Source organism: Ursus americanus, chromosome 2 (assembly GCF_024610735.1).
Source record: "Ursus americanus isolate L20-20 chromosome 2, mUrsAme1.1.p, whole genome shotgun sequence".
NCBI lineage: Eukaryota > Metazoa > Chordata > Mammalia > Carnivora > Ursidae > Ursus > Ursus americanus.
The window spans coordinates 1,136,974-1,162,973 of NC_142128.1; the positions used below are offsets into that span (position 1 = coordinate 1,136,974).

General features: G+C 65.5%; 1 protein-coding gene across 4 annotated transcripts; it reads right to left on the reverse strand.

Moving 5' to 3' along the window:
- Positions 1 to 5,133: 5,133 nt before the first annotated feature.
- MICALL2 (MICAL like 2) lies at positions 5,134 to 25,327 on the reverse strand. Of its 4 annotated transcripts, none has more exons than XM_045813373.2 (17): positions 25,025 to 25,327; positions 17,812 to 17,860; positions 15,893 to 16,034; positions 14,841 to 15,028; positions 14,001 to 14,116; positions 12,838 to 13,623; positions 10,927 to 11,177; positions 9,741 to 9,834; positions 9,055 to 9,191; positions 8,479 to 8,544; positions 7,888 to 7,955; positions 7,669 to 7,792; positions 7,471 to 7,561; positions 7,263 to 7,336; positions 6,489 to 6,603; positions 5,750 to 5,796; positions 5,134 to 5,358 (listed from the first exon to the last, which is right to left on the reverse strand). In XM_045813373.2, exons 1-17 carry the CDS (start codon positions 25,165 to 25,167, stop codon positions 5,264 to 5,266), a joined length of 2,586 nt encoding a protein of 861 aa, XP_045669329.2. In that variant the 5' UTR covers positions 25,168 to 25,327; the 3' UTR covers positions 5,134 to 5,263. The 4 variants fall into 4 exon arrangements, with proteins under 4 accessions (XP_045669329.2, XP_045669328.2, XP_045669327.2 ...); XM_045813372.2 differs by having other exon boundaries at positions 7,888 to 7,952; positions 8,479 to 8,640; XM_045813371.2 differs by having other exon boundaries at positions 8,479 to 8,640.
- Between the last annotated feature and the right edge of the window lie 673 nt (positions 25,328 to 26,000).

The following is a 26,000-nucleotide window of genomic DNA, read 5'->3' on the forward strand; positions in this document are numbered from 1 at the left end:
CACCTCGGGGACAGCCTGGCCACTGGGCTCCCAGCATCACCACCCACAGCTGCCCTGAATCACGAGGGTGTGTCTTCAACTCACCCCTCCAGGACTCAGCCCAGGTGGGCCCCACACCTGACAGAGTGGGCATTTGGCCTTGGTGAGCGTGCTGGTTATGCCGTCCATTATGGGGTGCACTGTGCCCCCAAAAGTACCTCCGAGTCCTAGCCCTGGTCCCCGTGAGCATGAGCTTCCTCGGAAGCAGGACTCTGCGGTGTGATGGTTAAATGGAGGCCACGCTGGAGCGGGGTGGTGTCCTCACAGAAGAGGGGAGCGTGGACACCCACGCAGGGAGGAGGCCACGTGGCCACAGAGGCAGAGGCTGGCGTGACGCGGCCACCAGCCCGGCATGGCCACCAGGAGCTGGACGAGGCCGGAGGGACCCTCCCCTGGAGCCCTCAGAGGGAGCACGGCCCGACCCCTGAGCTCACGCTTCTGGCCCCGGGACGGGGAGAGGATCAAGTTTGCTTGTTTGAAGCCCCCGGCCTGGCGCTCTGTTCCGGCCGCCCCAGGACACAGGGGACCCCCAAATCCACTCTCCCTGCCTCCTGTGACACAGACACCAGGGCCCACCCGGTCCCTACGGAGCCTCAGGCCCTGACCCCAGCCCCCAGCGCCTGGCGCCTCGCCCACAGATGCAATCAGCCCTTCCAGAAAGTTCTCCCTCATAAATAAATGAGGATAGAAATGGCCCATATGGAAATATAATGTTGTTAAAGCCACTTATTAAGTTTTACACAACCGTGTGAAAGCAAACGAAAAGGTTTTAGCTTTTTAATTTAAGAAAGGAGGAATATGATATAATTTCAATTTGTGATAAGATAAGATGTTCTCAATATCGCGGCTTCAATTGGACTACATCCTAATGTACTTGGTAAAGTGTCAGGCCGGCTGCAGATGAAGCTGTGTGTGTGATCTTTCTTAACAATGTAACGGGCCACGTTCACTCTATCCGTCTTCATCAGCCTTTCCGGCCCACCTGGGAGACCTCCTTAGTGCCAAATCCGAGCCCCCGGGCCTGGGGTGGGAGGCTGGGAGGAGACCCAGGTGGACCAGCGGCAGGCAGGGTCCCGGGAGGCAGGGGAGGGAGGTCCCGGCCTGCAGGAGGCAGGGCGCAGGGGCAAGGTCTGTGGCACGGTGGGGAGGAGGAGGGGCTGAGACCCCTGTGCTCCGGCCGCAGCCCTGCCGGTGGGTCAGGAGCCTGCCAGGCCCCGGGGACATGACCCGAACTCTCATCCACAGCCCAAAGAGTGTTCCCAGTACCCGGGGCTCCGGGACGCCCTGAAACCCCCTTTGGGGTCTTGATGAGCCCCCCAACCAGCGGCGTGCACAGTCCTAGGCGGGAAGCAAGGCGCCCACGGGAGGGAAACGCGGGCTCTGGCGAGGCAGGCTGCTGGGTGAGCAGACCCGGCCCCCAGCCCCAGGACCTTCTCCGTGGCCACAATGAAGGGGCAGCTGGCCCTGGGGATGGGGGCGGGGGGCCGGCAGGGACGCGGTGGGTGGGAAGAACCCAGCTTAGACCCAGGAGGCCGCCCTTTCTTCCCGGGACCCCCAGACACGTGGGTGTGGAAACAAGTCCTCAAGGAGGTATCATTTGCGGGGTGACTGTGGCTCCCGCCTGTGCCCAGCCAGACAGGGTCCCTGCGCCGGGGAGTCCAAGCTCTGCTGCCTGAGTCCTCCTGGGTGGAGCCCAAGGGCGCCCAAACCCAGGCCCTGCCACTCCTGACACGTGACCCTGGGCACTCCTCCGTGACTCGGTTTCCCCTCTTGCCAAAAGGACAGAGTGCCACCTAACACTCTCCAGCTTCTATGGAGAAACTGGGTGCGCCCCATGACCCCCTCTGCTAGCTCTGCCCCAGCCCTGCCCCCTCTTCCTTCTGCCTCTGTCCCTGCTGAGTGACCCTGGGGAAGGCAGTTCCCCTCTCTGGGCCTTCATCCCTTTGTCTAGCGTGGGACGGGGTCGCAGGAGCTAAGGTGCCGTCCATGGGAATTGCCAAGCCAGCCTCGCCCATCTCAGCCTGAGACCCCCATCCAGGGGGGGTCCCCGCAGGGCAGGGGCTGAGGGAGGGGGGTTGGGCCAAGTCAGTGGAGGTTGCAGGGGTGAGGCGTGGCGGAGGCTGTGGGGGATGGGGTGGCCAGAGTGAGCTGCTCTCCATGATGTCCCTGGGCCCCCAGAGCATGGTGCAGACCCTCATGTGGGCAGGGGGCTGAGATGCCCCAGAAAGTCCCCCAGAGACCTTGAACCCCTGCCTGCGTCCCTCCGTGTCCCGGGCGCCCTCTCGGGGGCGCTCAGCCCGGGTGAGGCGGCTGATTCTCCCAGGCCCAGGGACACGTCTGTGACTGTGCTGGGCGTCCGGGCAGGGCCCATGGCTGCCGGCTCTCACAGGAGGGAAAACGGAGGCCTGGGAAGGCCGCCGGCACGTCCAGTGTCCACCTCGACATACGTGTGTCATTCGTTCCCTCCACACACAGTTCTTGCACTCCTACTGTGTTCTGGGTGCTGGGGACACAGCCGTGCCATGGACTGTTGAGCTCCCTGACTCAGGGGACGTCCGTCTAAGGACGAAACCAATGCCTGAATCCAGAAGGCGACTTCCAAGTGAGAAAATCTGCCAGGGCGGCAGGCAGAGAACCAGGGGGCTCGGGAAAGCTCTCTGAGGAGAGCACAGCTGAAGAGTCAGCCTAGTGGGGAAATGGGTTCTAGATAGAGACACTGGCATGTGCAAAGGCCCTGTGGTGTGTCTGCTTGGAGGCCAGTGAGCTGCGGCAGAGCAAATAGGGGAGGGGCAGTGAGAAGCCAGCCCAAGCCCTGCCTTCCTCGGGGGGGACGGGGGCAGACAGGAGCCTGGGTACCTCCCCACACACACACACCAGCCCCATCCCTGGCCTGGATGAGCCACTCCCTCCCCACCTCCGGCTACATCCACCCTGAGATCCCCCAAAACTTCTACCTGGTCAGTCCTTAGTCCGCGGGTTCCCTCTGTCCTGAATGTCCTCCAGAAGTTGGGGCCATGAGCCCTAGACCCACGGGGTAGCAGGGGCTTCAAGGATGTGTGTGCCATGAGTGGGAGGGGGCTCAGCCCAGGGAACAGCCCACCCTTAGCAGCCCCCCACCCCAGGTCTACTGATGGGAACACTGGTCTTTCTGGGCCTCACCTGGGAAGAGAAAGGCCTGGACACGTACTAAGCGTCTCCTGTATGCACAGACAGTGCAGCCCCGGGAAGTACACAGCAGACGTGTGTCTGGCTGGGCCTCCTGTTCACTCGCGGTGCCTTCTGGAACCTGCCGAGCCCATCTCTCACTGGGGTGTGGGCCCCCTGGCCTCCTTGCAAGGGGGGTGGGACCTGGGCAGATCCTCCAAATTGGGGGGCGGGAGCAGAGAAGCCAGGCCCCACGTGCACCCCACAAGCGGCTACATCTGTGGTTCCCCCCTGCTCTGGCCCCAGCTGAATGGACACTGCAGGACCTGGAACCCCACATCCCCAAGGCCACGTCCTTGCTGCTCCTGCACCGAGCGCCCACAGGGCCCGCAGGCACCAGGGCCTCCGGCAGAGAGCATGACATCCTGCCCGGGGCTCCACCACCAGCACCAACCTGGGCCCATCCGGCACCCCAGGGAGTAGCCGTGATGAGGGTGCATGTCCCCAGTAGGGCCAGCCCCCGTGCCCCCAGCTGTATGGGGCCGGACAACATGCCCGGCCCCCGTCTCAGGGACCCCACATGTACCCAGCCCACCAGGGCTCCCAAGGCCTCGCAGGGGGCCCCAGGAGCCAAGCCCAGTCCCCGCCTAACATGCTGTGTAGCTTCAGGGGGTCCCGTGGCCTCTCTGAGCCCGCTTCCTTGTCTGAGAACCACAGCTTCTCAGGGTCTCTGGCGCCCCATCCCTGTTGGGTGGCCCTCTGCCTCCCCCTGGTGGTGAAGAGCCCACACTGCCGTGGGCCGGGGGGCCGTGCCTGGGCGTACCTCTCCGGGCACCTGAGTCTCTGCTGGACAGTCCGCCCTCCACCACGCAAGTCTCATCCTGGGGCCTCTGCTCAGAAGCGCCCATGGCGCTCAGCACCCAGGAATGACATCAAGCCTGCGTGGCCCACTGACCACTGACCGCTCCAGCAGCCCAACCCTCCATCGCGGGGTCCTCCGGCCTCTCCAGTGGAGGTCCTGCTGTAATGGGCCAGCCAGCAGGAGGCCTGGAGTTCCTTCCCCTGCCACCGCCGCCGCTGGTCCAGACTCCCACATGACCCTGCTGGTGCTCGTAGCCCACTCACAGCCCCTCTGTTGGTCGCCAAAAGCTCAGAGAGGGCAGGGTCCTGGCCCAAGGCCACAGAGCCAGGCGGCAGAGGGGGGGCTGCAAACTCATCTCTGTACCAAGCAGCCGCCCTCCCTGTCCCATGTCACACCCTGACCTCGAGTCCCAAGAGTCCCCAGCTGAGACCCTCCAGCAGGACCCATGAAGGCAGCAGGATGCAGCTGGAGCTCTGTGGGTCCCAAACATACTGAGCCAGGGACCCCCGCCTGCCACCAGGCTGGGGAGTGTTGGTGCTGTGCCGCTGAGGGGGGGTCCCACGTGGCTGGAGACAGCTCAGAGACAAACGGGGAGACAGACCCACAGGAGAAGTTCCTCTCCCGGGGCACCCGAGTGAGGGCAGTGCTGAGCAGGGGCTCAGGGTGAGCTGCAGGGTGCCGGCTCCCCTTTGGCCTTCGCTGCCCCGCCTGTGCCCTCTCCACCAGACATGGGGAAGGGCGGTGAGCCCCACTCCCTGCTGGACACCAGGGCCCCAGAGCACAGCTCACCTTGCCCCAAGGCCAAGGTCACAGATCTCTGGCTTTGGAGATGCCCACTTGGGGGTAACCCCTGAGTGCAGTTGGCAGAGACCCGCCCTGTTCCTGTTCCCAGCTCCTGTCCATGCAGCCAGGCCAGGAAGCAGCTCCAGTGTCCGTCTCAGAGGGTCCAGGCCAGTCCAGAGAGGGTCAGAGCCTGCTCAAGGCCACGGACACATCCACACTGGTGCATAACTGGAAACTGGCCAAGACCTCTGGGCCAGGCGCCAGGCCGTCCAGGAGCACGCGGGGAACAGAAGAGGGAGCCCAGGTCATGTGGTCGCTTTCTTTATTGTGGTGGCTCACGGGGAGGGGGTGCAGGCCCCTATCCCCATGTTCCCACCCCCACAGTGCCCACCCTGCCCGAGCCAAGGGCAAGGGTCCTGCGGCTGGCCAGGCAGCTCACTCAGGGGTCCTGCTTTTGCTCCTCAAGGACCAGACCCTGGACAAGCTGAACTTGGACTTCTTCTTCTGGTCCCCGATGCTTCTCTGGAGGTCTGGGGGGGTGGGGGGGAGGATGTACACTGAGGACACTCGCCACCTGAGGACACCCCTGCCACATATGTGCTTCCCGCCCACCCATCAGAGTCCTCCCTGGGCCCCTAGAGCCTGGAGGAAGCCAGGCCCCGACCGGAGCCCTGAGCCTCTGCCCTCCCTTGTGGGAACCGCCTCTGTGCCTGCCGTTAGAGCACCTGCTGGGCCAGGCACTCCCCCCACCCCAACCACATGGTCAGGGGCTGCCTCTCGGCCCCGCTGAATGATGGGAAGCTTGCTCCCTTGGGGTGAGCCTTCCTGTCGGCGGGCTGCACCTGCCCTGCGGGTCCTGGCCCCCACTCCCACAGGAGGCCCAGCCCCGACCCCTCCCACCTCTGCCCTGCCCCCAGTTACCCAGACTCTGAATCATGTTCCGTAGCATCTCGTCCTCCTCTCGCTCTCTGAAACAGTAGCAGGGCGGCAGTGAGGGCCCTGGCCTCAGGGACAAGGGGCGTGGGGCTCTCATCGGACTCACACCTGAGCCCGAGCCCTTCTGACACCGGGTCAGCTGTCTCCCACCTGCCAACAAGGCAGTGCCTGCCCTCTCTGGGCCCGGACCCTCATCGGTGGCAGGGGGACAGGAGGGCCCTGGGAGGACCTGGACCAGGGCGCCTGAGCTCAGACAGTAACACGTTTAACAAACTTGGCCACTGACTCTGTGGCCTTGACAGGTCCCTCATTTACACACAGGGACAGAGATGCCCCGGGGATGGTCACAAAGCCGGAGGCCCAGTGCAGCACCAGGAGACACAGGTGGCTGTGTGTATTTAAATGAAAATAAAATCTAAAGTTCTGCTCCCCTGTTGCACAGGTCGCAGTGAGCCACTTGCATTATGGAATGTTCCAGCAGCAGGTGCTGGTCCCTGAGGGTCAGGGAACACGGGGCTTTGTCAGGGACAACCTGTAAGACAGCCTACCTGAGCTGGGTCTGCCCTGGGCCTCAGGGCCCCCACCTGCCGAATACACATGGTGGGGGTCTTGCTCCGCCCTCCTGATGGGGGGAGGCTCTGTGCACGAGCTGAGTAGTGACGGCCTGGCAGGGAGGAAGCAGGGTCTGGCACCGCCTCACCTGAGCCCCGAGCCCCGCCCTCACCTGAGCCGGTCCTCCTCCAGGAAGTCCACGATATTGCTGCGGTCATCCACGGTGCTGATGTACCGGCTCAGCAGGTCCTCCTCACGCTGCTGGTCCTGGAGGGACTTCAGAGCCTCTGCAGGGACAGCCTGCCTTCAGCGGCAGCCCCGCCATCCCATCCCACTCAGGGACACAGTGTCCCTGCCCCCACAAGGGTTGGGCTTCTCCACCGGAGGTGGGGGAAGGGTCTTGGGGGCAACGGGGACAGAGCCTGTCCATCTGCGGTGGGCTCTTGGCAACGCTGAGTGGATGGATGGGTGGACGGGTGGACAGACGGGTGGGTGAGGGAACGAGTGAGTGAGTGAGTGAGTGAGTGAGTGAGTGAGTGAGTGAGTGAGTGGAAGAACGGCCAGATCAGACTCTGAGCACCGCAGCCCCCACCCCACAGTGAGGAAGGGCAGAGGCAGGACTGCCAGGACCTGAGCCCCGAGCGCCGGGCCCTCGGCCACGCCGTCCACAATACCCACGGGCTGTGCTGGTCAGGGCTTGCTGCCCGCGCGCACCAATCACTGTGGCTGAGGGGTGGGCAGGCGAGTACTGTCCCCACTTCGCAAGCACAGAGAGGGTGCGTGCCCTGGCCAAGGACACACAGCCAGGAGTGGAGGAGCTGAGACTTGACCCAAGGGTGCCCGCCCAGCGGGAGGGGCCTGGGAGAGCCCGCACCCACCCCCCACCCCTCCAGGGCTCTGCCCCACACCCTGCTGGCCTCGGCTCCCCGGGGTGGGTGGGACGCACCGGGCTTGGCCATCAGCTGACGCAGCTCCCCCTCTAGGTCCCACTGCTGCTCCTCCAGGCGCTGGTCCCTGGCCCTGCCGAGGTGACGCAGGCGTGAGGCGCGGCCCGCCTGGCTGGCCACCCCGCGCCTGAGCCCGGCCGGGACCGAGGTGAGGGGGCCGTCCAGGAGAGGGCCCTGTGGGCAGCGGTGGGGCGGCTGGACCCTCACTTGTACATCAGCTCTGACTCCTGCCGCAGCAGCAGCTGCTTCTCGTGAATGAGCTGGAACCAGTCCACCATGAGAGCATCCTCAGAGGCATCTGTGGACGGGGGGGGGGGGGGGGGGGGGTGTCAGGCCAGGGCCAGGGCGGCCGCAGGGTGAAGCTGGCTGAGGCCAGTCTGGGCACTGGGCAGGGAGTCGGCTCACCCCCCTCGGCGGCGCGCAGACGCTTCTCCAGCTCCACGCCCCTGAGCTCCAGGGCGTCCAGCTGCCTCTCGATGTTCTGCACGTGCCTCTGGATCTCCTCTGGGGGCATGTAGTTAGGGTGCAGCTGGGGACGGGGGGGCTGGTGAGGGGCCATGGGAGACGCCAGGCCATGCCCCGGAGGGCTGAGCTCCCGGCCCGCCTGCACCCTGGCCTACTCACCCTGGTGGGGTTGGTCGCTGCCTCGCCGGGGGAAGCGCGGACACCAGCTGAGCCCAAGGGTCTCCCTGCTGAAGGCGAGACGAGTCTCCTGGACCTGGGGGCACCAGGCCCAAAGCTCGGCCGACCCCACCCCGCCTGCCTGGCAGCCCTGGCCCCCACCACCAGCAACCCCGAGCAGTGCCCCACTGGTGCCCAAAAGCCAGAGCTCACTCAGATCCAGGCCCCATCCTCACCAACCTCCGTGTCCCCCCAGGTCAGCAGCCCGGGCACCCCAAGAGCAAATACTCCACCATAGGCAGGTATCTGTGGCTCAGGCTCCAGGAGGAGTGGGGGCCCCTGCCCGGTCCTCCCTTCCCTACTGGTAGGCAAGGTCTCCGGGGCGGTCCTCCAGGCCCTCTGCCCCACCCCAAGCCAAGCCTGGCCAGCCCGCAGGTGCGCTCAAGGCTGCTCGCTCCCCTGGCGCGCCTCCCCTCCACTCTGGGCCCCGTAAGCTCCTCATCCCCCTGCAAAGCCCACCAGGCGCTCCCTCCTCAGATGAGCCTCTTCAGCTCCATCCCAGCTAGAAATGGGGGCTGGGGTCTTGGGGCTGACCTGCTTTGTCCTGAGCAGGGGGCTTCCCCTTCTCTTCCTTCCAGCTCAGGGCTGGGACTTCCTGCCCTGAGGGCTCAGAATGAAGCCAGTCGGCAGAAACGTCCAGGCTGGCAGGGACAGCCAGCTTCCTGCGGCAGGACAGGGACGGGGAGGGGGATGCGGCTGCCCGAGGGCAGGGGACAGGGCCACATGTCAAGCTGGCAGATCCGGTGTCCTCCCCCTCAACTGCTTCCCTGAGCGGAGGCCACCGGCCAGCACGGGGTCAGTGCTCACAGCCCTGTACCCACATCCGCCCAGGGAGGGTAACACTGCGTCCTCGGCAACACAGGGCCGAACGAGCCCAGCGGGCTGGAGACCGGCTCAAGGCCACAGAGGAAGTGACGTGAGGGCTGGACATGGGTCCAGGGGCGGCGGAGTATGCTAGGAACAGCCACACTCACACACATGTGCAGGCACAAAGGCACACGCGTGCACGCACACTCACACCCAGGTTGCCACCCCAGACACGGGCCCCTCCGGCAGCGCACCGCGTTCCCGGCCGGGCATCTGGAGCCCCCGGGTTCCGGCCAGCATTACCTGAGGGGCTGGGCCTGGGGCTAGCTGCGCCCGCTGTCCTGTCAGGCCGAAGAGGGGTCGGGGGGACGCGGACGGGCCCCTCAGAGTTCCCACGGACCTTCCCAGGTGCCTCACCCGTCCGAGGCTCTGCCAGGACCCTAGACAGAGGGCAGGAGGTCAGCCGAGGGAAGAAGGGGCTGCCCCCACACCCAGGGGCAGACAACCTGAGGCAGGGAAGGAGCTCATGGTGCCTGACTGGCCGTGATCCTCCTAGAAACAGGCCTGTGTTCCCGCGAGCGCTCACCTCTGTGGGTGTGAGCTCCTGCTCAGGTCCTCCCAGCTGCTGCAGGGCCCCGAGCTGCTGCCCGCCCCTGGGCCACGCACGGCTACGGTGCACACAGGGTGGCTGGTGTGACCGCCCCCGTCACTCAGGCCGGTGTGACTGTCCCCCCGTCACTCAGCTGGTGTGAACTGGCTCCTGCTACTACTGCTGAAAGTAGTAAGACATCCGAGCAGATGTCTACACATCCGTCCTGTGGGTGTGTCAGTCGGTCCATGTCTGTGCCCTTATTCACCTGCAAGCATCTGGCGAGCACCTACTGTGTGCCTGACCCTGTGCTAACCCTCAGGCTCCATGAGCACAAAGCCACAGTCCCAGGTGCAGGTCCAGGGGAGCCCCCCCAGAGCCCCGCCTCCCCTCCCCTCACCTCTCAGCAGGGTTTTTCTTCTCCACGGGCTTCAGGCGGGCCCTCCATCCTGCCGGCCCGTCCTCCTGGCCTTCCTGGGGACTGGCACTCACGCCTAGGAGGGGGGCAGGGACACAGGTCATGGGGGGGGGTGTTCTAGGTGTGGGGGGGTCTGCTGGGAAAGACTGGATCTCACCCACCCCCACCCCAACTCCCTGCAGCCAGCCCCTCTCAAATACCCGCACAGCCAGCCCGCCCAAGGGAGAGTCGGGCTGGGAGTCGGGCTCAGGACTTCAAGCCTGCGCTGTGTGTGCCTGGGGGAATCGCTCCCCTCTCTGGGCCTCAACTTCCCCTGCTGCCAAATGGGTGAAGGGGAGGCCAGGGGAGCGCCGTGGACACTGAGTGCCTGTGCATCTGTGGGATGGATGGCTAAGCCGGGACAGCCCATCTGAAGACTCCTTGGCTCATAGCAGAGCGGCTTTCGTGATGGGGGCTCAGCCGAGGGAAAGATCTTGGTAAAACACTCTACATAGGGTGTTCTCTGAGTCCAGCTCAGTAATGCCAGGGTGGCACCCCTAAGAGATACCCAGGCACCCAGAAAAAGCCAACTCCACAGTTACCCCGAAAAGTGTATGTAACGGCACCGAGAACACAAGACCACGAAACAGTAGTAAGTGGTCGGAGGGGCCTCTGGGAGGGACCAAGGTTCATGGGGGCTCCAGGACGCGAGGAGCCCCGGGACACTGTCATCAGGACAGAGCAGGAAGGACAGACACACACAGGAACCGTGGACGCAAAACCCCAGGGGAGGGGGTGAGGCCGCGACCAGAGCAGAGCAGGAAAGGAGTAACGGACGCCCTGGCGTGGTCACCAGGGGCAGTGACACTGATGACCGGAGGGCCTCAGCAAGAAGGCCCGGCGGGGCAGGCGGGCAGCGAACAGTGACCATAAAGCCGTGCCACCCCAAAACTGCAGTCAGGCAGACTGGGGGGAGAGTGAGGAGCAGGGGTGCTATGAGGCAGGTGACAGAATGACAGGCACCCAGAGCTGGCGAGCCCAGGAGTGGGGCAGGAATCAGCAAATTGCTGCAGAACCCCAGGCCAGGTAGCGGAGCGGCTACGCCGCACCACGGACTGGCAGAGCCGGGCCACCCCCTGCACCCTGAGCCCCACTCCCCGCCCCACCCCTGCTTTGGGGGAGCTCTTACCCTTTGCCAGTGGGGTCTCTGGCTTCAGCCTGGAGCCGGCACCCGTCCGGCTGGCCCCTGAGGATACAGGCGGGCTCTTCCTGCCGGCCCAGGGTGATGTGAATGCGCGTGAGGTGGGGCCCCCACTCAGGGAGGCCGGCAGCTCAGTCCTCGCAGGGGGGGCCTGGGGAGACGGCACCTCTGACAGCTTGGCTGCTGGACTCGCTTGTGGCCCTTCGGTTCTGCCATGGGATTTCAGAGCCGGGGAGGGCCTGTGGGTGAGAGCAGAGGCATCAGGCACAGGTGGACCCAGGAGCCCTTCCCGCCGTGACCCCCAGGCAGAAGCCCCTCAGCCTCCCCTGGCAGCTGATTCTTAATGTCCACCCTCCTGAGGGAGACAGCCCCTCCGAGGGACAGGCCAAGGGCACATACTTCCGGCACAGGTGTATACCTGGCCCCTGATTTTACCTCCCCGTTTAACTCTGGCATGGGCTGAGATTGAAATGTCCCCAAAACACACCTCACATGGGGTATGGGGAGAGGCCACACCCGCAGCCCCTCTCTCTTCCATTGACCTGCCCAGAAGCACCTGGGACGTGACTGTAGAAGCCCCACCCAGAGCCGGGGCTCGCGGGGCCTGCCTACCCCGATCGAAGCCACATGCGTGAGGCCTCCCCACAGGCCGCCCATCACCGGCCAACCCGCACCCTCTTGGGAACACATGCACGCGGGAAGTGGGCCGCTAGCTCCCAGCAGGGCCCGGGGCAGGGAGCTGGGCACCTCCCCAAGCCAGAGCAGCTCCTCCATGTGCCCCATGCTCCCTAGGAAACCGATCTCTCCCTCCTGCTTCTCCCCACTGTCTGGGCGCAGTGACCAGGAGGAGCCGGGCCCCACCCCAGGCAGATACCCCGCTGGGGGCCCCCGGAGAGCGCTCACAGCCACGAGGCCTCAGCCCCCAGGTGCGCTGGAGTGCGGGGCAGTCTCGCTCTCCCAGGGCACCACCAGCTGACCCAGTGGGGCAGGGCAGCTCTAAGCCAGAATGCTCCCCCCAAACAAGGGGCCGCACGAGGCAGCAGGCACGGATTGTCAGCCAGCCTGGTGTGCGATCTCCTTACTCACTAGGCCACTGAAGTATGGTGAATGGTGTCCCCCCCCAAATTCACGTCCACTCGGAAGCCCAGAGTATGGCCTTATTTGGAAATAGGGTCTTTGCTGATGTAATCAAGTACAGATGAGGTCATCCTGGATTAGGGTGGCCCTAAGTCCAGTGACGGGTGTCCTTGTAAGAGACAGAAAAGTAGAGGACACAGACACAGAGAGAAAGTCAGGTGACCCTGGAGGCCAAGAGGGAAGGTGTGGCCCCAAGCAAGGAACGCAGGCCGGAAGGAGCTGGACAAGGCGGGACGGACACTCCCCGAGCGCCCTCGGAGGGAGCACAGCCCTGCCCACCTCAGGTTCAGCCTTCTGGCCTCCAGAACTGGGAGAGGACAATGTTCTGTCGCGTTAGCCCCCAGTGTGTGGTGCTCTGTCCCAACAGCCCCAGCACAGCACCGCGGGGACCCTCCATCCCTCAGGGCCCGCTCTGTGTCCAGCGTGCTGAAGGCACTGGGCAGGCTCTGCCACATGGACAGCGGATGAGCTGCGCCCGGGTCAAACGGAAGGACACGGGAACTCTCACGGCCTCTGGTGCCCAGTCTGTAAAACGTGTATCTTCCATGTGTGCCACATAGTGGCCCCAGGGGACAGCATCCGTGCCCCCGGGAGTGTGTCCACCACAGCTCTAAGTGACAACGGCGTCGCCTCCTGCCGACCACCAGGCCCTCTGGGTCCCGTCTCATTCCCAGGCTGGGGAGCACAGCCAGGCAGGCAGGGCCTGGAAGCCTCTTCAGCTGCCCCCAACCCTGCCCACCCCCCACCCCCACCCCCACCCACCTGCCAGGTGCCTGAGCACCAGTGTCCCCAAGCCTGGGAAGGGCCTTCCGGAGGCAGCTCAGCGCCTGCTCCCTGCTGCTGTCCCCAGAAGGCGCATTGGCAGGGGCTGGGGCCGTGCCAGCTGGGCCAGGGCTGGGGGCGGCTCCAGGAGTCTGGAAGAACCTCTCCCGGGCCTGCTGTATCTTGGAGGCCGATGGGGTGCCACCTGGGGTGTCTGCTGGGCCAGGAGACGCTGGGCCCACACAGACTTTGGTCTGAGGGGCTGCCGCTTGGGGGGTCACCCGGCTCTGCGGGGTGGCCGGGCGAGAGTCCGGGGCACTCGGCGTCACGGCAGGACGGGGGCTGGCTGCTGCGGTGTCCTGAGCCAGCGATGACCACCCTGCTGGGGAACTGTTGGCCACACGCATGCTGGCTTTGCCACCCTGGAGGCCCGCCAAGAACCTGGACCCGGCTGGACTCCCCGCGTGGACGTGGGAGGCAGCAGTGACTGGAGAGTCGGCTGGGGCGGGGACGCCTTTGGCAGTTGAGTTGCCCACCACCGGCTCCCGGGTCGCTGTCCTGGCCTTCGGCCCCGCGTCTCGGAGCCCATTTGCCTCCTGGGCCTTCCATGGGGCACCGGGCGGCTTGGAGTCTGAGGGCATGGCTCCTGGCTGTCGGGGGGCCGGGCCCCGCAACGTGGGGCTTGCAGCGACAGCCTCGGGGTGGTGGCTGGAACACACGAAGACGCCGGGCTCGCGGGTGGGCCTGTAGGCCCCAGAGTGCAGCGTGTTGGAGCACTGCCTACACCTGGCGCAGGGCAGAGGAAGAGCCGTGAGGACGCTCCAGGCCGGCATGTGCTCCCCATTCACGCATACTCCCAGGCACACACGCTCTTGCAGCCCTGCGTCTGCTCGTCTGCTGGTCAACTCACTCAACAGTCCCCTCAGGGTCACAGACCCCACAAGGACCTCGTTGGGGGCGCAGACACCCAGAGCGTCCGTGACTGTCAGCATGCACGCACACACACACACAGGGGCGCACGGGCACACATGCATACTTGCAAGTGTACACAAGTGCGCACGCGCGCACGCACATGCAGGTACGCGCACGCACACAGGCACACAGGCACGCGCACGCACACAGGCACGCGCACGCATGCGCACACGCACACGCACACGGCCAACCTGAAGCAGCTTCGGTGGTAGAGCTTCCCATCAGCCAGGTGTCGCTGCACGAGGTGTACGTGCTTGCCGCAGACCCCACAGATGCTGCTGACCGAGCTGCTCACCGCGGCCTGGCCCTTGGGAAGGGTGCCGGCTGACATTGCTGAGCCCCACCCCCCACAGGCCTCCCTCCTGACAGCTGCCCCACCCACCGGTGAGAAGATCCTACTTTACAGACCGGAGAGCCCAGGCCGTGAGGGGAGCAGCCCGCCAAGCGCAGCCAGGAGGGCCCATGCCCAGGCCGGCCGGACTCCAAGTTCAGAGTCTGCAGCCCGGCCCCAGGAGAGGGGGCCCCTGACTTCGGGGGCCTGGGGGCACAGGGGACAGATTCCCACGCTCCTGCTGCACCCGAGGGGCCGAGGAGCCGCGGAGCCGCAGTCCTCACTCCAGGCTGCGGTTCGCGCCAATCGCTCGAACAGCAGGGGGCGCCCGACCACAGCATATCGCCCACCTCCGTCCCAGCCTCTGAAAGTAAGGGTACCCTAATGCCCCAGGCAAGCGGGAAGGACACACCGAGGGTTCTTTCCTGGCCCACCCAGAAGGAAGGGGCAGGAGTCCAGAAAGATCTGGGTTCGGGGTCCCAGCTCTGCTTGGCCTGCACCACCTCCCTGGGCCTCAGTTACCTATCTGTACAATGGGGATCCTGTCCTGACCACATAGGATCGAAGGAGCTTGTAGAGCCAATCCTCATTAAGGGCAGCTGAGTCCGTGCCAGGGAGCCAAGGGGAGCCCCATCCTGGGTGGTGTAGAGGTCACACTCAGCCCCAAGAGCCAGAGGGAAGGTGGGGCTGGGGTGCTTACGATTTTCAGCAGGGGGCCCCCTGAGCTCCCGTCCTTCCGCTGGACGACGGGGTGGGTGCTGGCTGGAGACAGTGGCTGCCCCTGGGCTGGAGTGGGTGAGGGCCTGGCCAGCTGGGATGAGGCCTTCTTCCCAGATGGTTCCTCATCAGAGTCCGATGGCGGTCTCTTGATACCAGCCATGCCTCCAACTGGCACGAGACAAGCGGGGTCAGGCTCTGAAAGTATCTGGGGCCACCCCTGGTCCAGGTCCCCTGTGGGAGCCCAGTGCTGCTGGGAAGGGCAGCTCCCGGTGTCCAGGGCCCGGGAAAGGCAGCCGGGAGCGACCACAGGCGTGCATTCCCAGCAGGGGCCTGGCCTCACCCACGCCCCTCCCCTGCAGCTCTGAGAGCCCCGATCTGGGGTCAGGGAAGTGCACTTTTCTGTTTCTCCACAAAGTGGAAATATCAAGGCGGGGCTGGTCCTGTGCCCAGTGATTCCGGGGATTTCTAAGGCCTGGATGAGGAATGTGGGGGGAGGGGACATGGCTGAACTTCGGGTGCACAAAGCAGCCGGAATAAAGTCCCTTGGGCCAGTCCCCCACCCAGCCGCCCTGCCTGGAGGCCCCACCCTGCCAGGGCCAGCCTGATGTGTATAAGGCCAAATGTCAGGACCACATGGGGACAGGGGTGCCTCTGGAGCCAGGCCCGGGAGCACACACGGGGTCTCAGGCTGCCTGAGGCAAGAGTTGTGGGCACAGGCTCCAGGGGTGCAGATGGGCAAACTGAGGCCGAGAGGATAAGGAGAGGCAGGATCTGGGCGCATCTGTTCGGTGGACAGGTGGGTGTGGGGCCTGTGGGGCCTGGGCCCGTGCTCGTCACCTGCAGCAGCATGGGGGGGGGGTCCCGCTCCCACGGGGAGGAAGCTGCAGCTCCGGGAGCCCCACACATGTGGCACCAGAAGGGCCTCCCTGCCTGCTTCCTGCCCTGCTCGGCAGCGCTGGGGGCTCGTGGGGGCCCGAGAGGGGGGCCGGCCATGCAGAGGCAGTGCAGACAGGGCCTCGGGCCGCTACTCACTGGGGGAGCGCCCGTGGAAGTAGTTGTAGTACTGGGACACGTAGGTCAGGATACTCAGCCGGTCCGGCACCTTCAGGGCCACCATGTCCTCAGCGTCCAGCAGGGCTGGGATGCCCAGCTGCTCCTCGGCCACATGGAAGGCCTGGGGGGAGTGGTCAGCACAGGTGAGCTAGGGGACACCCCCTCCTTCTTCTCCGTCAGCCCACCAGCTCCTCCAGGAAGGAGGCCACAAACCCGCTTGGGCCCAGAAAGGTCTCGGTTCAAGTTCGCGCTCTGCTCCAGCTGCGTGACCTCCCCCAGCCAGGGACCATATCCTGACCACGCAGGGCTGAAGGAGATGGGGAGCCAGTCCCTGCCGTGGCCAGCCTGGCCTCTCCTGCCTGCACAGGCCCGTCCCTCACCTGATGACCCTCAAGTTCCCATCAGCACCCTTCCCCTAAATTGCTGAGACGCCCATACCACATCTGAGGGGGACACCTCAGGTTTTATGTCTCCAAAACGGGGTTCCAGGGGTACCTTCCCACCATGCTTAGGCCAAAGGCCTCGAATCCCCTCTCACTCCCCTTCAAAACACATCCAGAGTTTGACTCCTCCTGCTGCCACCATCATCCCCTCGCCCCCCACCCTGCTGTCAACACAGATCCTGTGGACCCCAGCGCTCCCAGCACAGCAGCCCTTGGACAGGTGGCCAAGTGATTCCCATGTCCCGCCTGTCCCCACCTCCCTGACTCTGCTCCGCTGTGCCCGCACTGTTGCCGCCGCCTCCCCGACTCTGTTCCCGCCACCTCCCCCACACTGTTCCAGCCGTCTCCCCAACTCTGTTCCAGCCACACCCCCATTCTGTTCCCGCCGCCTCCCCCACTCTGCTCCGCCGTGCCCCCACTGTTCCACCGCCTCCCCCACTCTGTTCCAGCCACACCCCCACTCTGTTCCCGCCGCCTCCCCCACTCTGCTCCGCCATGCCCCCACTGTTCCGCCGCCTCCCCAACTCTGTTCCTGCCGCCTCCCCCACTCTGCCCAGCCAGGCCCCCCTTGCTGTTTCTCCTACTAGCCAGGGGCCCTCCTGCCCAGCACCCTTGCCCCGGCAGTCCCCTACTAGGCACACCCCTCCCGGGAGTGCCCAGGGGGCTCCATTTTACTGGGCGATGGCCAAGCACACCCGGCTGCACTGTCCCCATGTGTCCATCCCACCCACACGCTACAGCGTCCCTACGCACTTCCTGCGACGATGGACGAGCTCTAGTCCAAGCTGTCCATCAGGAGTGTGTGACCTGTGGAGAGCGTGGCTGAGGAACTGAATCTGTCACCTTATTTCATCTAAATTAAGTCAAACTGAAAGGCCAATGGTGCACGAGCTGGGCAGGGCGCGAGTCTGCCTCTCCGGGCAACAGCCCATCGCCATAATGGGGCATATTCTGCAGTGAGGAAACTGAGGCTGGTGCAGGGAAGGTCTGCAGCAGGGCGGCAGGCAGGTGTCTTGGACCCAGGCCAGCCAGAGCGCGGGGCTGCAGGCGGTGTGCCCAGGAGCCCTGGCCAGGCCGTCGGGAGGGCTCGGGGCGGCGGTCCCCAGAGTGGGGAAGGGCCTCCGCCCCGCCAGGACCCGCCCCAGGGCTGGTCCTCCCAGAGCCTCCTCTGGCCCCCACTCTGCCTTGGATGGGAGCTGTGTCCCAACCCCCCGACAGGAGGAAGAAGGGGACCAGGAGGGCCGGGGCGCCGGACCAGAGGCTACTTCTGGCGTTGGGGTCACCAGGCTCAGGACTGGCTGCGGAGCTCAGCAGCGTCTCCGGCCACCAGGCGCTCACCTGCTGGGCCGGCCCCTCCCGCGGCTGCGGGGCGGTGCCCGAGGGGACCAGGGACCTGGGTGACAGTGCAGGGCAGACCGGCCACGCCGGTGTGGTGGCAGGAACAGGGGCACTCACCAGTTTGTTGTTCTCATAAATGTTTTCCTTCCTGAGCACATCGAAGTCCCTGGAAGAGAAAAATATAGGTGTCCAAGGCAGCTCAGGGAGGGAGGCTGAGGCCCAGACTGGCAGCCGTGAAGGCACGAGGTCACACGGCAGTCACGAGTGGGCAGAGTCGGCCCTGCTCTGGGCTCAGCAATGCCAGGCCAGCACCCTGGCGGCCATCGACCCCCGCAGCCATGGCCCCCACCTCTGGTGCCCTGCAGAGGCTAAGCCCTTACCTACGCGGCCGGGCCTACGGGCAGGCTTGGGGCGGCGGTTCCCACAGGGTGGGGAAGGGCCACGGCCAAGCCAGGACCCACCGCAGGGCCCTGTCCTCCCAGAGCCACCTCTGGCCAAGACAGTCATCAGCCTGGGTAGCCCAGCCGAGCACACATCCGAGTGGGTTGCTTCCAAACTCCCAGAAGCTTGTGGGCCTAGTGGGTCACAGGAGGCCCGTGTCCCGGGGGTGAGACCAGGGGGTAGACATAAAAGGCAGTGAGGGACGGAGCTACATGCTGCCCACTGGCCAGGGTGCTCCCCCACACTTGACCTCGGGGATGCCGGATGTCCAAGGTGCTGGGACCAGCCTGGACGGGACTCGGTGCCCCCGCCCAACACGGGCACACCTCAGTCCGTCGCCCCCTGCAAGGTGGCTCAGAGCAGAAAACACAGCTGGGCCTGGCAGGCACCTGTCCCGACAGGCGGCTCAAATACCCATCGATGGGGCCTCCGCAGCAGCTCGGCCCCCTCAGTGTGCACTGGATGGTTCTGGAAGCCCTGCAGTGTGGGAAAGGGAGTGCGGGAGCTGTGTCCCGACCCAGCCAGGCTGTGCTGTTGGACACTGGGGGAGCCCTCTCCTCTCTCTTGGGCCTCAGCGTCCCCATCTGGGAGGAGGATGGCAGCTTCCCACGTGAACTGGGGGGTCTGGCAGCCACACGGTGGGGAGGGGACAGGGCTGCTATATGCCTACCTCCCCCCGAGGAGGCCCCCGCCGGCCTCCGGCCCGTGTCCATCACCCTGCCTGGCTTTGGGGAGACCTCACTGTCCGCTTGGACCGCCTCCCAGGTAACGTGTTCCAGATGCTAAGACCACCCCATGAGCACAGACGGTGCTTTTGTGCGCAGGACAGGATGGCGGCAGCTCTGTCTCGAGGAGGTGGACAAACCGCCAGAGGGGCGGCAGGGCGGGCGCAGCACCCTCCTGCTTCCTAAGTGTGGCCATACCCGGGTGACCCTGGGTCTGTCCCGCCAGGGTCCACGGCCACGGAGTGGCCCATTTCCATCCATCGCCCAGGGGATTCTCGGCATGCTGGGCCCTCCGTCCGCAGGGGCCCCCCTCCCTCCCCCACCCCATCCCTTTGAAAGCTCGATCTCTTTTCCAGACCTGCCCCGGGTCACTGACCCACACGGCCACATCCTCAGCAAGATGCCCCGGTGGTGGGAGGGTGGGATAACAAGTTCTGTTTTGTCTGCAAACACAGCCCGCAGCCCCCTGCATCTGCCGTGGGGAGGGGGGGGTACTCCTGCATGCTGGAGCTGGCGGGCGGGGGAGGCTTGCTTCACCCGAACCCCGAACCCCGCGGGAGCACCTTGCGGCCGTTGTGCTGGCCCCTGCTGAGCAGGCGTCAAGGCTTCCACTCAAGGTCAAGGACCACCCCCTCAGGACCCTGCCCAGCTGCTGCCCAGGCCCTCGAGGCCCTGCGGCGGGGCAGACCCCCCCCCCCACCAGTCTCACAGCCACTGCACCCCTCCCGAAGCAAGCTCTCCGCCCAGGGTCCTGCCCCGCCGGCCTCTCGAGCACGGCCCATGCTGCTCCCTCCGTGCAGAACACACTCGCCCTGCCCCCCACACCCTCCACAGTTCCTCCCCAGAGGCACCCGGCAGGGCCCCGAGTGGACGCTTCTCTGCCTCTGGCTGGTGGCCACGTGAGCTCACATCCCCCGCAGCATGGGGCTCGGCTGTTGTCGCCTTTGTCCCTGAGCGCGGCCTGGCCCAGCGCTCTGGGGCCAGCGCTCTGGCAGAAATCTCTGGACTGAGCGGCCCCACAAACCCTTGAGAGAGACCACGCCTGTCCCTGTCAGGAAGTCCAGCGTGACCAGCTCTCCGCCACCAGGGGCTCTTGTGGGGATGGGCTGAACGGGGCCCCCCACATGATCTGTTGGAGTTCTAACCTCCAGGACCTCAAAACATGACCTTTGGAAACAGGATCTTCTTTACAGACGGAATCCAGTTCAAATGAGGTCATGACAGGGGGCCCTAATCCAAAACGACTGGCATCCTTACAGAAAGGGAAATCAGGACCCAGCCGCGCACAGAGGGGAGCTGGCCCTCCACCAGCCGAGGGGAGAGGCCCGGAGCCTCAGGAGTGGCCCCCCTGCCGGCACCTGACTCAGGACGCGTGTCTGTTGTTCCAGCTGCCCCGCGTGCGGTGCCTCCTAGGGCAGGCCTGCCACACTGACAGCCCGGCTTTGGCCAACCCTCCGGGAGGTGGGAAGCTGGCGTGTAAGGCCTCGCTGGACCGAAACGCAGGAGCTGCGCCCCCACGGGCCGTGAGGGACTGACTGCCCCTCGGCGAGGCAGCTGTGGCCCAAGAGCCTGCACGCTGGGTGGGCTGCGGCTCAGGGCGCCCCACCCCCTCCCACCCGGTGAGATCATGTTTTAGTCGTATTCCTGTCATTTAAACCCAGCTCCGTTCCGGTAGGACCCCAGGTACCTGCACGCACCTGGCGCCCTGCAAACGCTGGCTGATGACTTAGTTCCCATGCTGCCAAGCAAGGGGCCCTCTGCGGCGTCCATCTATTCTTCCGACCTCGGCCAGTGAACGTGCTCCCTGGGTCTACATGTGTGTCCTGTGCCCTCTGACTTGTCTGCTGTGGGCCGGGCGCCAGCATGTGCCCAATCCCTGGCCTAGCCTGCCCGCGAGAGGCCGAGGCACGGCCCCTCCCGCCGGCCACAGCTGACCAGGGCTGTTGACCTCACATGCTTGAGCCAGCCAGCCTCCTGCCCCCAGGCTTTTGGGGCTCTTGGGAATGTGTACCCCCTTCCAAATTCCTGGAGAGCTGACCTCACACTGTTTATTTCCCGGAACAAAATGCAGCCACATGGGGGGGGGGCTGGGCTGGGAGGAGCTGACCGAAGGGAAGGCGCCTTTTCCAGGCACCCCAGCACATCTGGAGTTAATCCCACCGGGAAGGGGAGCACAGAGGAAAAGGGGAGACAGAGAGACAGCCACACAGAGATGGAGAAGGACAGAGACAAGACCAAAGCCACATGGCAGAAGGGGAGGAAGTGGCCGAGCAGATGCTAGCACAGATCTCAGGCAGGGTGGACGGCACGGGGGGGAATGGGACATGACCACGCGCCCCAGGCCCGAGGCAGGGAGAAAGGTCCCGAGGGGACAAGTGAGACCCCTCAGCATTGGCTGCCCAGCTGCAGGCCTCCCCCAGCCTGGGCAGACCCTGACCCCCAACCCTGGCCCCGGGGCAGGGTCTAGCCAAGAGTCAGCTCTGGGGCTTCCATGGTGGCCTGAGGGGGGCATCACAGGGCACTGGCCCTGAGGAGGTGGGCTGGCAGCCCCTCCCGTGTCCATCCTGGAGAGTCTGGCCGGAAGGCGGCAGCGGGGGGCCTGGGCAGCAGTCCCTCGGCTGGGGAACAGAAGGCCTCTGTCCCCAGGCAGCTTCCTGCTGGCCAAGAGGCCTATGTGGGAGGGGAGGCCAGGCAGGCCACCAGGGCCCAGCCCACCCTCTGCTCTGGCCCAGGAAGGGAAACAGTGCCGTCTCCGAGCGTCTGGGTGGGGGCCTCTCCTGACTCTGGACTACGTGCGAGTCTCAGGGCGCGTCTCAGGGAGACCCGCCATGACCAGGAAGACACCCCACCACCACCGGCCTCTGCCCCAGACCTGACATGGGCCTCCAGAGCTGGAGGGACCTGGAGAAAAATCAGGTCCCCCCACCATGGGACTGAGGGGTTGGGAAGCCCAGTGACTCTGCAGCAGACCCCCACTTGCTGACCCCCTCCACAACCCCTACAAACGGCCCAAGGAAGCCCAGGCACTTCTGCCAGCTGCTGCGAAGGCCTCCGGCCCCCTCCTTCCCGGTGGCTACCGCCACCCCTACCTCCTGCATCTCCCCTGAAAACCTCGGCCACCCCTGGTCAGCCCAGAAGGGGAAGGAGCCCAGCCCCGCGCTCCAGCCCTGACAGGTCTACTGCCTGAGGCAGGAAGGGGCTGTTTGTTCTGGGCGGCTCCCACGCTCACCTGGCTGCTCGGCACAGGTGGCGTCACTGGGGAAACAGACTGCGGGCGGGTGCCCTGGAGGCCCACCCAAGAAAGCCTACAGCTCTGGGGCAGGCTGACCAGAGAGGGGCCCGGGCTTGTGTTGCCGGCCAGCTCCAGGGGGGCGTCGTGGGTGCGCCCGCTTCCCGACCCATGCACACCTCCCGGGGACCCGGCGGGGCAACCAGGGCGTCACATGCGCCTCCCGGGGCAGGGCCGCACGATCTCGGCGGGCAGAGGCAGGAGCGGAGCTAGGGTCGGAGCAGCTGACCGCCACCTGCCTGGCTCGGCGCCCGGAGCTCCTTCACAGCTGCTCCTGAGGAGGCCGCCGGGAGGAAGCGGCTCTGGGCAGCAGGAAGGCTGGAGATGGGGCACAGGGAAGGACTTCCTGGTGGCAAAGTCAGGACACATGGAGCCGGATGTCCACTCTCCTGCGACCAGAGGGTTTCTGAAGGATGGGGAGCATGGGGGGGTCTCGCCCCAGTCTGGCCTCGGAGGTGTCCCCAGGAGGACGGCATCCTGTGCTACTCATTGCGTATTTCCTCCCCTCTGTACCCCCGGGGGTGGGTGGGCAGCACAGGGACTGGGGGGTGGGGGAGGGGCATGTAAGGCACCACGAAGGACACACGTGTGCCTACAGTTGGGAGCGCGCCCAGCACCAAGCACACGCACAGTATTCCATCAGCCCTTCAGCGCCCGCCAGGTATCAAAAGCTGTACTAACGTTCTACTGCTGACCACAAACAGAAACCCATTTCCTCCCAGTTCCGGAGGCCCGAAGTCCAAGATCAAGGCATCGGCAGGGCCGTGCTCTTTCCGGAGGCTCTCGGGGACATCTGTTCCTTGTACCTCCCGGCAGACTCCAGGCGTTCCTTGGCTTGTGGCCCCATCACTCCAATCTTGGCCTCCATGGTCACATGCCCCCCACCCCATCCTGCACACAGGCACCTGCAGAGCCCCTACCTTGCAATGACACTTACCGAACTCCTACTGTCCCTACGGAGCCCCAAGTGCATGCCCTTATGTGTAGTTCTCCGACTATGTGCTCCTATCTACCAAGCACCTGGCATGTGCCATGCCCAGTTCCAGGCACTGAGGGCAGGCAGTGACCAAAAAGGACATTCCCACCCTTTTGGAGCTAAAGGCCAGTGGGAGCAGATGGACAAAAACCAAGTCAGCAGTAAACAAGATAACCAATGCCCTCGATGTCACTCCCTGAGCAGGGGCCAAGTCCATGTTCTTCAGCTTGCAGTGCTGAGCACACAGCAGGTACTCATTAACGGTTAAAGGAACGGTTATATGACGCCTGCTTGTGCCGGCATGGTACACACCCATAGGTGCACACCTGTGCTCATACTTGGGCAGTGCATGCTGGGACAGGCTCATGCACCACACACACACACAGGCCTCTAATCCAGCACAGCAAGGAGCAGACAGAAGCCCCTGGGGCTCGGAAAAGCCCCGAATCTCCAGTGACACCCATGGTCACCGACACTGAGGCTGCTGGCCAGCAGACGGCCGTACCCTATTTGCCTATAACTGCAGACTTCTCGTGCTGCTCTGTCCAGGCTGCCTGGGCGCAGTCGCCAGCCAGCCGCCCCTGCATGCTCCCAGGTGGGGCTCAGCCTGTCCCCTCCACTCCGGGTCCATCCTTAGCCTGCCTCCCCATCCAAGCTCAGCTTAGCGTGCTCCCGGTGGAAGCCCATTCTGCCCAACATTTCTGCCTGCAGGGGTGACTGAGGCGCATCCCTGGGCAGGGGGAGAGGCCTCCCCAGGAGACTCCACAAACCCATTTCACAACCTCGGGCGGGAGGAGGAAGTATGTGCAGGCCTTTGTCAAGACTAGCTTCCCCGTAGAGTGCCTGGGGTACAGGGTACATCTGGGTGCAGGGGAGGAGCCCCGAGTGCCAGCCCTGGCTCCGCAGACGCGCTCTGTGCCCTGAACAAGGGTGTCCGGTCTCTGGGCCGCAGCTCCCCGATCTCTACAGAAAGGGGCCTCACTGAGGGCCTTTGTCCTCTCCTAGCCCTGAGACCTCCCTGGCAAACACACACCTCACCCTACCCCTGGATCCAGCCACAGCTTCCCGGAATGCTTTTGAAGGCCTTCTGAGGACAGCCTTCCTGAGCCCCGGTTACCCCCAGTCCAGGCACCCTCCCTTGGAGGTTTATCCATCTGCAGTTCACATGAGTCGGGGGCCAGGCCCTCATCATATAGACCCCTGCCCCAGCAGGCCCAGTCACTCAGCAGGAGAGCGTTTGCCGAGCGAATAACTGATGGTGTGGGTCGAGCGTGGGGACAAGATCCAGAGGCAGTGCAGGGCCAGCCTGCCAGCCACCACTGCAAGACCCTCCTGGGGGAAGTCACCCTAGTCCACACCTCTGCCCATGTCCCTTGGCTCCCAGGCTTAGGGGCTCAGCCTCCACCTCATAGCTGTCACCGTAGGGTGCCCAGGCAGGCCTGCACCACAAGAGCTGGGAAGCCTGGGGCTTCCAACTCTGCGCCCACCCCTCGGCCACAGTGCCCTGGGCTGCATTCCTAAAGGTGCCTGGACCAGCTGGGGCAGGGGCACAGCACCCCGTATCTGGGAGGCGGTCCCTGGGCAGCAGGGCGCTCAGGGGGGCGCAGAAGGGCAGCCCTGCCGGCCCTCTCCCACGGAGGCGGCGGGGCGGGGAGAAGTGGCTGTGGCCGGAGCCCGGACGCCGGCCTGACTCACGGACTGACTAAGCCAGCGGGGGCGGCCGGCCGGCCTGGCTCCGGCCCAGCTCCACTTGGTGGACGGGCAAACTGAGGCCACCGGGCGGGTCGTGGCTGCAGGGACCCCGCTCCGCGCCGCCCCATCGCGCGGCTCCCCACACCCCCTCCCGCCCCGCGGCACCAGCAGCCCCAGCCTCAGTTTCCCCGCCTGCGGCGCACTCACAGGAGGTCGGGCCGGTGGCGGTGCAGGATGGCGCAGAAGGCCAGGCCGTCGCGGAACGACGTGGTCATGTTGGTGATGCTCACGTCCCGGTAGCCCTCGCACTGCTGCCGGCACCACTGCTGCAGCGCCTTGATGGCGGCCATGCGGGCAGCGGCGCGCGCCCCGGCGGACGCGGGGCTCCGACTGCGCCTCCCGGAGCCGCGGACCGACGCCCGCGCCGACCCCCGTCCGAGCCCTGCCGGAGCCCTGCGGAGCCCTGCCGCAGCCCCGGGACGACCTGGAGCCTCAGCCGCGCCGCCGGCGGGAGTGCGGCCGGAGCCCGCCCCCCGAGAGGCCCCGCCCCCGGAAGGTCCCGCCCCCAAGGGAGGCCACGGCCCCGCCCCTAGGGCCCGCTCCCGCCAGGCTCAGCCTCAGTCGGGCCACGCCCCCTCCAGGGCCCGCCCCCGTCCGGAGCCACGCCCACCCACCCTCCCCTCGGAGCCCCTCGGCAATCCACGACTCCTGCGCGGCTTCGGGACTTTCTTTTAACGCCCCCCACCAACCATCGTGGAGAAGTGAGGGGCAAAGCCACTCTACAGACGGGGAAACTGAGGCTAGGAAGTGGTGGGGCGTCCCGGCCTGCCTTTGGCTCTGGGCACCCTTGACCCCCGGGAGGCCGCCCCGATCCCCCCAGGGCAGGAACACCCCTCGTTCCTTGGGTTTCAGGGGACTTTTCGTCCTGGGTCCTCCTCACGCTGGCTGGGGGCCAGGCGAGGCCGTGATCCCGCCTCTCGGGTTACAGCCCAGGGCGCGGAGGCTGGGAGGGGGCGCGGTCCCTGCGTGGCCTTGCTGGAGTGGGGGGTGAGGGGAGGTCCTGGATGCTCCTGGGGCTCCGCCGTACTAGGGGGTCGTGCTGGCCCTTTGTGTCCCAGTTTTCCACCGTGAGCATCTGTGGCAGAAGTCACAGGGGAGAAGCACCACCTGTGGGGCCCCAAGT